Genomic DNA, 12,582 nt, shown 5'->3' with positions numbered 1-12,582 from the left:
CGGGCCTCTCACTGTTGTGGCCTCTCCCGTTGCGGAGCACAGGCTCCGGACGCGCAGGCTCAGCGGCCATGGCTCACGGGCCCAGCCGCTCCGTGGCATGTGGGATCTTCCCGGACCGGGGCACGAACCTGCGTCCCCTGCATCGGCAGGCGGACTCTCAACCACTGTGCCACCAGGGAAGCCCTAGGTAAACTCTTTGATCTTCCATCATCTCCAGTTCCTGCCAACTCCTTTCTCTGCCCCCAAGACGCCAACCTCGAGCCCCTCTGTACTCAGCGCTCATCCACCATCACTGAGGGCATCTTTCCCAGACTTACCTCGACACCCTTGACTCTTACTCTCACCTGCCCTCCAGTCCTGCCCTTCCAACTGGTGATCCTTTTTTCATCTCTCATTGTCCTTCCAGCCTGTCCTACACTGTAAGCCCAGGGCTTGCTCCTGACATCTCCTTGGACGGTCCCTCTGCCCCCTTCCTGCCCCCATGCTTCTGCCAGTGGCTTCACGACTCATCTCTAAGGGCTATCATTTTACTCCTTCCAAAATGTCTCTTATATTCATGTCACTGCACCATTCTAAAGGAGTCCCCTCACCCCAGTGTCCATCAGATCCCAAGGATACAATGACACATCATGTTATCATGTTCCCAGAACACTTCCATCATGCCAGGTGCTCTGGTCTTCCCCTCCCTGCATCCTTCCCATCCTGCCCCAGAGAGCCTGGACTGCCACCCTTCTTGCCCTCCACCTTTCCACATTGTACCCCCTCCTTCCTGAATCTCCCATTCCTCCAGCTCACACCAATCTCTGAACCCCCACTTCACCCCTATTTACTCTGCACAACGTAACATTTAATTGCTCTGTTTCCTGCGTTCTGATGTCCAATGATACTATTAAGGCTTGAGAAAAGGGGATTCCTTGGGCCCCCTCGTACTTAGCATGATGTTGGTCACCTAACAAGCAGTCATTGACTACTTATTGATTAATGACCAATTTAATCCTAATATGCTATGGTTAACCTGGGGTGTCTCTTGCATTTTTTCCTGATAACAGCTGGAGGGTCACATGGATATTGGCTTGACCACGTGCCACCTGGGCACTGGGATGAAGGAGCCACTTCAACTTGTGTTTGGATGGTGGTCACCACCTTTTGCAGAGAAGTTGGTCTGAATGTCTGCAGTGACCTGTTTGCTCCACCATCTTGCTGATAGCCGTCTCCCACGAGACTCCTTTCTCTTGGGAGAGAAAGTCACAATACCAGGGAAAGTGGCCATATGGGCAATTTAGAAATTAAATGTAGCTTTCCATTCCATTTCCATTTCACGTAAAGTTCAAATGTTACCTTCAGTCCTCACTGAAAAGATCAAAGAAATTTCTGTGAAGTTTGGACACAGAAGGCTGTTCAAAACCAAGTAGATTTTGTAACTATGCTTGGTGATAGATGTCAACTAAACCTATAGTGATAATCATTTTGCAGTATATACATAGATCAAATCATTATGTTGTACGCCTAAAACTAATCAGTGTCAATGATACACAAAAACAAACAAAGAGACCAAAAACCCAGTGGGACCTGGGGTAAGGTGGGCTCAACCAGACCCCATCAAAATGACTCAGTTTCTCAAGAACCAAAAGAAATTTAGGACGTGATCTCACTCACAATGTGACCCCACACACAGACTCTGAGAGGAATAAGGCGTTTTTGCAAGGCAGTTACATTTGTCTGCTAACACCACTCTTAATCGATCCGTTCAACATGTTTCCAGATCCCTAACGGACACAGTAATAGCAACATCCCGAGACCAGGGTATATTTACACTCACCACCTTTGCTGTAGCTAACGGAAGCCAGATCAGCAGCCGTCCACTGGGGACACACAGGTCCTAATAACTCTTACTCTGGCCTAGAGGCCATATTTTGTGTGCCTTCCACACCGCACCCTACAATCCTGCTCAGAAACGGGCAATTCACCTGCAAGGCAGACAGTTCCCATAACTCCGAACTCTAATCAGGAGGAAATTGGTTTGGCCATTGGAGAGAGGCCAGTCACTCAAAGTCAGCAAAAAAATTATATTTCAGAAATAGGGCAGATGAACAAGTATGACAGGGATGGGCTTTTTTGTTTGTTTGTTTTGCAGTACACGGACCTCTCACTGTTGTGGCCTCTCCCGTTGCGGAGCACAGGCTCCGGACACGCAGGCTCAGTGGCCATGGCTCACGGGCCTAGCCGCTACGTGGCATGTGGGATCTTCCCAGACTGGGGCACAAACCTGTGTCCCCTGCATCGGCAGGCCGACTCTCAAACACTGCGCCACCAGGGAAGCCCCTGGGCTTCTTCAAATGCAGTTTAGCTTGGCTGCTCTCACTTAAGCATCATTTTACACCTTTCCATCTTCACCTCGCTCCATCCTGGGTTTCTCCCAAACACAGCAGAAAGAGGCCAAATACAAGTAGGTCCCCTAATGTCCCTCCTCCCGGAGTCCCTGAGGTCTAAGGCAGTTTGCTGTCTGTCTCGCTGGCCCCCGTCAGCCCCCCATCCCACCTGCCCCAGGATGTAAGAGCTGGCAGGCCTCCTGGAGTCCAGGGTTATGTGTTTGTGGTCCCTCGGGTCTCTTTGGCTTCAAAAGCTTCAAGAATTGGTGATTAACTTCCCATGTGAGATCTTTCTGGTGAGAGTCAGGGAGCTTGTTAGCATTCCTTGTGGTTTTCTTCCATTTCCTTCCTGAACCACTGTAGCATGTTTGAGTCTATAGACTACAGTGATGGCCTGTGGTTGCCTAAATGACTAGTGGTTGGGCCCAGAGATGATCACTTACGTTGATGAGACACAGGGACCTGGGACATTGTGTGAACTTGACTCTGGAGTCCTGCCACTCCTTTGTGTGTTTTCAAAGGATCTGAACACACACTCACAGACACACATGAACTTCAGAAAGTGGAAATATTTTCCTTCTCTATGTAGTTTGCACACAGTCATTTCCAGCCAGCCAGGGAGGTAAGTGAGCTGTATGTACTCAGGGCGAGGGTCATACCTGCCCTCTCCAGCTTGCACTGGGAGGAACTGGGGAAACATGCAAGTGCTGAAGGCCTCAATCACTCTGAAAGCAAGTTATGGGACCAGTTTCTCCATAGCAACCACAGGAAAAGAGAGATGAACACCTGAGTCAATATTCAGAAGTGTATTACCAATGATTATTATTAGTTTTCTGTAGTGCATGTTTCATATCTCAAAGCAGGTTGGGACATACCCCAGGGCAGGGGCTGGTCCTTTTTGCTCTGGCTCTTTCTCCCCAACCCTCACCCACAGTCCCAGGGCTCAGCTCTGGGAGAAGTCGAAGTCTGAAAGCAGGCTGAGCTGGCTTTTGCTGCAATCCCTAGGATGGAACGCTATCCTCAAATCTCATCTTTGCTTTCTGCCCCTGTGCTGGACTCAAGTTTGTAATGAGCAAAATCAAATGTACGCACTGGTGAGCAACAGCCTGGGACCCCGACTGGGTCAGACAGAATCCAGCCACCTGCTCTGCTTGGTCAACTGTCCAGTCCCCTGGCCTGGCTCCCAGGATGACCGGGCTGCTCACGGACATCCTGCCTGAGTTGGCCTGGTTAGCCTCAAGCAGGCAGCCGGACTCTCAGACTCCCCGAGTCTTGATGGCATGGGCATGCACAGGACAGGCAGAGACACAGGGAGGGGGCCGGGACACCCAGATCAGGAGACACCAGGCTAGCAGGGGTGGAGTGAGGCCCTCATACACATGGGCAGTGACTCTCAAGATGCAAGCTACCAAGATCAGCCTCGTCAAGCCAGGCGCAGGGAGAGTAATACGTACTTGAGTCCACATTCAGAAGTTCATATAAATCATTGTGTTTTTTCCTTTATCCTGTGTCTAGTAACCTGCATCTGATTAGGATGTGCCTTGAGGCAGGGACTGGTGCTTTCCGCTCTCAGTCTCTTTCCCCACACTCAGCAAACTGGCCACTTGGCTAGCTTGCCTGGATGATTTTAAAGAGACACACAGACAGAGAAGCAAGTGTCCTCACGGTCTCCAGACTGCCAGCCACCCTGACCAACAGAGAGATTTCTGAACCTTGTACCTTTTACTGAGCCCCAGTTGGTACAAGTGAAGAAGCTTCTCTATCCACAGCCCTGATAGATCCAGAGCTCTTTTAGGATTAGAAAGCTTCTTCCCCTCCCCAGTATGACCAAAGGTCAACTACGTTTAAGCCACGACAAACTTGGGGCAAAATTAAACCAAAACAACTTGTGTAACACACTTTCGAATGTTTAAACAACAGATGACAGTGGCAAGGCAGTGACATACATGCTGATCCTTGGTTTGGTTCCTGGGAGGATTTTGGGGTCAAGACCCTTGGATGGCCTATCCCCTAACCCCACGTGCGAGAAGCAAGCCCCTGTGCCTCCGGGACACACTGCCCCCAGACCCACACGCGGGGACCACGTCTGCATATACACCAAGCCCTGGTGGCTCAAGCACAGGGGAGGCCAGGTGGCCTCCCCTGCCCTCATTCTACAACGCCTCCGTTCCCCCCTGCCATCCCACTCATCCCCACAGGGTCAGAAGCATGGTTTCCTATCTACTGGCATGCACTGTTGGCTCGTTTTGTCTTCCGGGGAGCTGCAGACTGACACATAAGAAGAGCCGAGCCACGTCATGCAAGGTGAGGAAATGGGAGGATGAGTCTTCTTTCCGAGGAGAAGAGACAAGCAGGAAGCCGACAATGAGAACAACATGCCCCATGCTTGTAGGGGACGGCCAGGCCAGGCCAGATCCCCTCTCACCTGTACTGGTCATAAAGGTGATGACGGTACTGCTGATGCCCTCGTTGTCCCGGGAATAAACTCGCAACGTGTATGTCATACCGGGATAGAGGTCTGTCAGCTGTATGGGCTGGGCCTGGGCCTTAACAGGGACAGTTTTTTTCGTATGGTTGCCTGGGGAACAGAAACCTCAGTCAGCCTAAGGCTGGGCATGATGAGCTGGAGAGGCAGTGCTTAGGCTCCTGGGCACCTGTCAAAGGTAGAAGCATGGAGGGTGGGGGAAGGGGCCAGGCTGTCTTGCAGACCTGGAGGTCACCGGGCAGCTCCACCAGCTTTCTCACATGCTGACTCCCCTACACGATGGCCCTGCAGCCTAGGACACTGTTCCCTCTCCTAAAGTTTTCTGTCCTCACCCCAGTCTTAAGCACTTAGCACATCATGACCTGCTTCCTTAAGCTCTCAGGGTGTCAGCCAGCGCTCCGTTACCCGGGAGAGGGTCAGAGAGCCAGTCAGCATCCCTCACGGTAACCGGAGGTGAGACGGCCTCTGCTTCTCAGCTCTCACTTCTGGTTTCCCCTCTCATTTCTCACTGCGTGGTGAATTCACACATCAGGAGAAGCGAGTGCCTGGGTGTCTGAAAAAGTGCGGACCAAACTAGGAATTCTGTATTCTGTGGATGTGAATATCTCTCCAACCGCAGAGAACTAAGAGTTGGCTTTGTTCTCCCTCAAAGAGCTTTGGGTGGATTTCCAGCACAAGCCAAATAGGCCAGCATGGTGGGTCTGAGCCCTCAGGAACAGGGGCCTTCACTCAGAGAAGGCAGATAGCCTGACCACACTTTACAGCCTCACACATCTCGACGCTTGCTCCCCAGTTCCAGTAAAGAATGAACAGCTCAGCTCAAGCCACCAGCTGAGACGAGTGACCCTGGACGGTGTCTCTGACCTGTGAGCAAAGCACAGTTGAACCCCAAGTCTGGACTGGCCTAGCCTGTCTAGGGGAGACAGCTGAGAATCTGGATCCTGAATTAAGGAGATCCAAGCAAAGGTGAGATCTGGCTCACCTGGGGGCCACCAGAACCGTCATCCTGGGCAGGAAATGGACGAAGGGCCCCTCACCCAGGCCGCCCCCACCGCAAGGCACCCCTGGACCTTCGCTAACGGCCGCAGAAACCCCTTCCTCCTCCTCGAGTCTGCTCTTCCAACCTCGCTGCCACCTGAGCACATGTCGACTTCATTAAGCCACAACGAAGCGGCTGGAAGGCCTCCCTGAGCCTGGGGGAGCGCATGGGATCTTTTTAATGGCATCCCCGCCACCCGCACAGAATGCTTACTGTCGATGTACTCAACCACAAAGTCAGTTCCGGGCCCGAAATTGTGCTTCCAGGTGATGTTGGCCCATTTACTGTTGGGGAGCACTGTGACGTTCCAGATGGATTGCTCATCGGGGGCTGGTAGGGGGGTTAGAAGAGGAGTTAGTGGTGAGGAGGGAGGCAGCACTGTAGACACACACACACACACACACACGCGGGCAGCTAGGAAAGGGTAGAGTAGGAAGTGGCTGTGCACAGGGCCCGCCAGAGCTCCAAGCTGCAGCCTTGGTAGCCAGGCTAGGTATGAGCAAGTACGGTCAGGAGGACCCGTATGTGAGGGAGAGCTAGAAACTGTGTGTCCACATAGGTGGGAGTAGGAATGAAAGAGTGGGTTTGATCCAGGCCATTGGAGGCTCTAACCTGGGTTTATTCCCTTTTTAGGTCCCTTGTCGTGGATGTGAACAGTGCAGCGAAAGGGGCCAGTGAGAAGCCCCATTAGCTAGGATGCAGACGGGGCGGGAGAGGTGTGCCGGCCTCTTTCCCCTCAACTACAGACATTCTACAGGAAGGAGAGAGGGTATCTTGAAAAGCCACTCGAGAGTCATGTTGAGATTTGCAGAAAGGACAGGACCAAACAGGGGAAAGCCTTAATGGGATCCTGAAACTGGAGGTGGAGAATGGCAACCTACAAGGGTGACTCTGGTCTGAGGAGCCCCTGGGGTCATTCTTGGTCAACAAGATGCTGAATTATTGAAAAATGGCCTCAGATTCTCTAAGGGGACTTGGGGCCTAAAACCCCAGGGCCCCAAGCAGAGACAGTACGAATCCTTCCTCTCCCTTTCATGAGCTAGAGGGGACCAGAGGAGATAACTCCTTCTTGACACCCAACGTTCAGCGGTCCAGATACCAGAAGAATCCTGCTCTGTTGCCTTCTCAGCACTGTATCTTTGAGGCCTGATCTCTGTGTAACACAGAAGACATTAATTATCTAGTTCCTATGAGCTGGGAGCTACTTTATCAAAGCCATCACCCTGTCTGAAACTACAGCCTGTGGACAGGAGAATGGCACTCATCTTCAAACGTAATCATTTTTCAAGCATCCCAGCGGTCTGATTACCCCATTTCCCAGCAAAGATTTAATAGCGGAATACTAGCATGAAGGTTTATATTTCAAAGACTTTACAAGTGTGGCTCCTCTATAGTTTATTAGCATGCAAGGGGGCACTGTCACCGACTCACCTGTCAAAAATAAATGAATAGAGTACATTGGTGATGCATTTATTCATTATCTATTTGACATGTGACTGAGTCTGCAGGGCTGGGGAAGTGATAAAAGATCTCCTGGTCTCCACTTCAAAGAAGCACCTTCTCTACTACAACCTTGTCAGTTGTCAGTCGCCCCAGGTGAATATGATTCATTTTAGAAAGAGATTCCATTGATGGCATGAGGCATTCTCCGTGGGGAGGGCAGAAGGCAGCCTTCTTTACTGATCTGCCAAAGGTTTCCGCTGTACTGGCTGCTTTAACTCAGCCCAAATCCCAGCTCCTTAGAATCTCACGGCTCTTTCTAGTGGGAATGAATTATGATCAGTTATGATTTGGGGACTTGAGATTTTTCCTCATCAGCCCTGGGCCCTGGAAATAGCCAAAGAATTTGGGTTTAGACAGTCTGACCACCAATACAACCCTGGCCCAAATCTGACTGTCTTAAAGGTAATGGAGATTGGGGCACTATTAGATAAGGTCAAGCAATGGGAAACCAAAACGATTTAGAGGTGGGAGCTGGAAGAAGGCACTGGCATCTAGAGAGACCAAGATGACGATCACTAAAGAACAGAAAAGCTCAAAGACAGGCGCCGAGAAGGAAAGCTATCAATTACTATAAAAACAAGAGGAAGAAGTGAGGGGAAGCAGGGATTGTCCTGTCAGCTCCTGGGATGTGAGACTTAAGACGTATCCCTTGAAATCTGAAAAAGACAAGTTAAGGACAAAGAAAAAGTCCCATTTCACCACCCAAAAGAGTCAACTTAGGAAACATTTTGTCCTAAGTTGTAAGACACGATAAAGATGAACTTTCATTTTGAAAATCCTGAACAACAGAGCCACTCTGCTGCGTTGAGGGAGATGAGAATGTTGAGGGGAGCCCCCGAGCTCTAAGGATAAGGTCAGAGTGTGGCCGGGCCCCCGCAGCATCTCAGGCTCAGTTAGCAGTTGGCATGTGAGAGTCCATAGGCTACTCCTCTGTGACAGCGAGGCCAATCCTTCCAGAACGAGCAAGACCCACTCCCTGTCTTCATTCTTGGTACACCTCTTCTGTGAACTCGGAGCATTAAAGTGGGGCACGGAGGCCCCCCTGAATGCAAAAGAAGCCTCACTGTGGACCCAAAGAACACCCGTCAGTCACCAAACTGCCAATGGCAGCTTCTCATAGCCTAGCAGGTTTCTCTCAGCCAACTCTTCCCTACAGAGCACGCTGTTTAAATTCTCGTTATTGCAGCTTTAAGGCAAATCAGTGTTTTCAAGGTCTGAGGAGCATAATGTCAGCTACGTACCACGTGTCTCCCCTTACGGCTCACACAACTCCATGTAATTGGATTGAAGAAGATACTCGCACATGCATTAAGCCTCTATCCTCATTCAAGTGCTGAGAGAAGAGGGGTGGGATGGGTGACAGCGAGGCCTCGGAAGGCGAGGGGACTTGCCCGGGAAACAGAGGGGGCCTACAGTTCTACGGCTGCCGGAGGAGGGTTCCGGGTGCTTCCTGCCAGCCCTGCCGGCTGCATCGTGCTTTACAGCTGGCCTGTGGCTCCACAAGCTAGAGGCCCTCCCCTCCGTGGTAATAAGACTGTTTGATGTCAGTTCTTAGAAGTACTGCTGGATTCCCGAGGGGGTCTCCTCATGCTGGAAGAACAGAGCTTCCTGGCCTGGCTGCGCGATGCAAGAACAGCACACTCTCTAGGCTCAGCAGGCCAGCCCTGGGATCGATTCTTATTTACCATGGGCCCCTAGAAAGGCTGCGATTTTCCCTCCGTGTGTATATCTGGGGGTGTGGGGAATATGAGTGGGGAGAGCCACAGAGCACTCTGTGGCATTACAGGACTCCTTGGTAATGCCATTTCCTGCAAGCTCTGACTAGAAAAGTCTATAAGTGCGCCTTTCGGGGAGAGGTGCAAGGGAGGCGCAGGGCTCTGGGGACAGAACCTGGCATGGCTGGCCATTCCCCACTCCTCAGCCCTCTGCTGCAAGCCTGGGGCGTCATGGCGGAGACAGGAAGCCTTCTCAGGCTGGTTGGCCAGTGTCAGGCCCTTTCCTTCCCCACTCTCCGCCTTCTGGAGTGCTCAGCCCTAAGCTGATCCCTCAGCATGTGGCTGGAGGCAGCCCTACAGTCTGGGGCCTGGGGGCCCTCTGTGAAAGAACAGGGATCCGAGGTTAGGACAGGGGCTCTGAGCAGTGGAGGCCACCATAGGGGCGGGTGCTCTGTGCCTCTAGGCCACCAGACAGAGAATCTAGTCTCCTGTGCTTTCAAAGCAGAAACAAAGGGAGGTGTTGACCAGCACCATCTCAGACCCGCCCCCCCCCCCCATCTGAGGAAGCCTGTGGTTGGAGGGACAGGAGCACGGATGACGGGCAGTACCGGATTCTTGAATCTCAGTCCTGGTGGTGGTGGGAGGACTCTCCGTGGTGGTGGCGGCGGCAGTGGTTGTAGTAGTTGTGGCGACGGTGGTGGTGGCGACGGTGGAGGGTGCGACAGTTGGGATGGTGGGGACTGTTGTGGCTTCGGTGGTGGCAGCAGTGGCATCAGTACTGCCCACCGTGCCCGTCACACCCACCGTGGTCGGGGGCGACGTGGGAGGAGCTAAGGGGGAAATGTAAAACAGCCAAGTCTGGTCGGTGTGGCCGTCCCCAGCCTGGACACACGGCCCCACGTGCAAGGCAGGCAGCCCGCAGAAGAGACGGAGCTTAGGGACCAGAAGCCTCCCCGAGCAGGATGGACTGGGTCAGACGGGTCGCCGTGAAAGAGAACAGGACCATGGCAAGGAAAGAGAATGAAGCCTGTGTGTTTCATTTTCTTCTCATGGTCTGTGTGGCTCAGAGCGCCCGCATGCACACAGCCAAGGGCGTGATGAAGACGGGACACACACCAGATCACTCAGACCCCAGGGATGACATGGAGTCCCAGGTCAAGCAGCACCCAGCACAGGCCAAGCAGCGCCACTTGGGTCCAGGCCTGGAGCCCCGGCCTCGGAGGTGGGCAGGTTGCGGGGCCCTGCCCTGCAGGAGCACCGGGAAGCCTGCCATTCCCACCCCTTCACGCCCAAATCACCCCCTCTCCTGCCTGCTTGAGTTCTACCACCACCCAAACCCAGTGACAGAGAGAGAGAACGATCCCCACTCTGTGGGCAAGACTTGCACCTTGGTTCGTCTTTCCTACCTCCACCGCCAGCCCCTCCCCAGGCTCTCAGCTCTTGTTCATTCCCTGGCCTCTCCTCCCTTCTTCTCTGTCCAGCGACGGTCCCAGATTACCCCAATCCACCCTGACTTGTAGTAACTGCCTTTCTCTCTAGGGCATCTGGGGTCTGGGCACCGGAAGCCCTTTCCCTTTGATTAGAATGTGGGAAAAGGGCACTGATGGACTCACAGTGTGGCCTGCGCTCAGTAGCACCATCTTCCCAGCCCACAGTAGATGTAGAAATCCCCAAAAGAGCATAAATGCAAAAGAGCATAAATCTTCAGAGAAGTTCAAATCTGCACTACCTCTTACTTCCTCATCTCCCATCCAAAGCTACCCTTTGTCATCAGTCAACGCTAAGGGGCTAAGTCTATCATGACAACATTTCCATAGACCGTCTTTCCTTCTACAGAAGGGTTGTGGACACTAACAAAGGGCTGGCCTATTACTCTTTAGTTCCAGTATTGCTAAAGCTTAGGGTATGAGAAGAATGATGGGCAAATCAGAGAGAGACAGAGCTGCCTCTCCTCCTTGCCCACTATCTCCTGTGATCTGACCGCAGTCTACTTTCTAGCGTCACTGCTGACGGGCAGAAGGCAGTGATGTTAAGACATAAGTAGGTAACTCTAACTTTCAAGGAAGAGTGATATCCTACCTTATTCCAAATCTGCAGAAGATCAGGAAAATACTATCCCCGCTCTCCAGAAGGGAGCCAGGGCAGCGAGGGAACCAGAGAGAAAATTGCCAGAAAGCCTTTCTCAAGAAAGAATCAAGAGATCCTAAGTCTTCTCAACAAGGGCCTGACCAACAGAAGCCCTTTCATTCCCCCGGGGACTCCAATATTACAAGTCCTCCATAGAGAAGGAGGGACTGTTCCCGGGATCCCAGTCGCTTCCCTATTTGTAAGATCAGAGGCGTTATTGGGCCTGAGGGTGCTGACCACAGAAGTCACACTGGGCCGCTGACTGTGCCCCATGCATTCCAGAGATTCCTGGGCAAGGTGAAGGCAGACTGCGCTATATTCCCCAAACCCCAGTCAACTCGCAGACATCAGGGAGGGGTGGGGGGAGGGGAACGTGCGGTGGGAAAAACTCTCCCTCTCACAGTCAGTATTCAAGGATGTATTTCAGTCCAAGGTGGCCCCAGGCCTGGAATGCAAGCTCAGCGCTGTAAGAGCTCAGCCTGCGGGAATTCGCCTATCCCATCCACCAAGACACACACACACACACACACACACACACACACACACACACACACGCACACACACAAGGGCCTGAGAGATCACAAGGCAAAGGTGAGCTCTCTCTCAGGCCTGATGCCTGGCAGCTCCCGTGGCCACGGAACACACATGGGCTTTTCCTGCTGTTCTGAGCGGCTGGAAGGAACCCTGAGAAGCTCTTTTGTCCATCTGGATAGGACTGCTCTGCTCTGGCTCCTTATCAATAGTGTATTTTCTAATAATTTCTGGCAACTGCAATGTTCACAAGGTTCCCCTTTGCTATGACTATTTAAAAGGCGTCATCAAAAAACTGAAAATGCCTTTAAAGTTAAATCATCCCACTCTGTGCAGTGCAGAGACGTGGGCTTCCCTTCTCATGTGCACAGTGGTGCTGCATTTCCCGGCACCCGGAAGCTATTCACACTCTCACGTGGGCCCTGGTCCTCATACAAGCAGGTACACACACTCATGCTCACACAGGGCCTACAGCCAGGCCCACACGCTTCCCCGGGCGCTCCAGCGAGCAGCCCTAGAAACAGAGATGCTGAGAGAGGCTAGGCTGGAGCGAGTTTCTTCCTGGGCCCTGCTGGGCAGAGACAAGAATGAGCAATGACTGAGGATGCTTCCACACTCTCCTCCCCTCCCTCTGCCAACTGTGACAGGAGGAAGGGTTTCCTTTGATGATGGCAACCTAGATGCTTAGCCTTCAGCTCAGCAGCAACAATCAGGTATTAGCGAGAGGGGACCAGAAGGGGGTGGGAGGAAAGGAGGCGCTTCCAGGCGTCCTCCCAGAGGGTCCCCGGCACTGGAGGCACAGCGGAGAAGACA

The 12,582-nt window shown here is 52.5% G+C and overlaps 1 protein-coding gene across 1 annotated transcript in view; it reads right to left on the bottom strand.

The window, feature by feature from the left end:
• NFASC (neurofascin) overlaps window positions 1–12,582 on the bottom strand; it is a 77,034-nt gene that overhangs the window by 14,430 nt on the left and 50,022 nt on the right. The window contains exons 25-27 of the mRNA XM_060129360.1: window positions 9,720–9,941; window positions 6,107–6,223; window positions 4,795–4,947 (exon numbers count right to left, since the gene is read on the bottom strand). Of these exons, the coding sequence (XP_059985343.1) occupies window positions 4,795–4,947; window positions 6,107–6,223; window positions 9,720–9,941 (492 nt within the window). The remainder of the gene's footprint in view (window positions 1–4,794; window positions 4,948–6,106; window positions 6,224–9,719; window positions 9,942–12,582) is intronic.

The sequence above is a fragment of the Lagenorhynchus albirostris genome, chromosome 2 (assembly GCF_949774975.1).
Source record: "Lagenorhynchus albirostris chromosome 2, mLagAlb1.1, whole genome shotgun sequence".
Classification (NCBI taxonomy): Eukaryota; Metazoa; Chordata; class Mammalia; order Artiodactyla; family Delphinidae; genus Lagenorhynchus; species Lagenorhynchus albirostris.
This window is presented reverse-complemented; position numbering and strand designations above follow the sequence as displayed.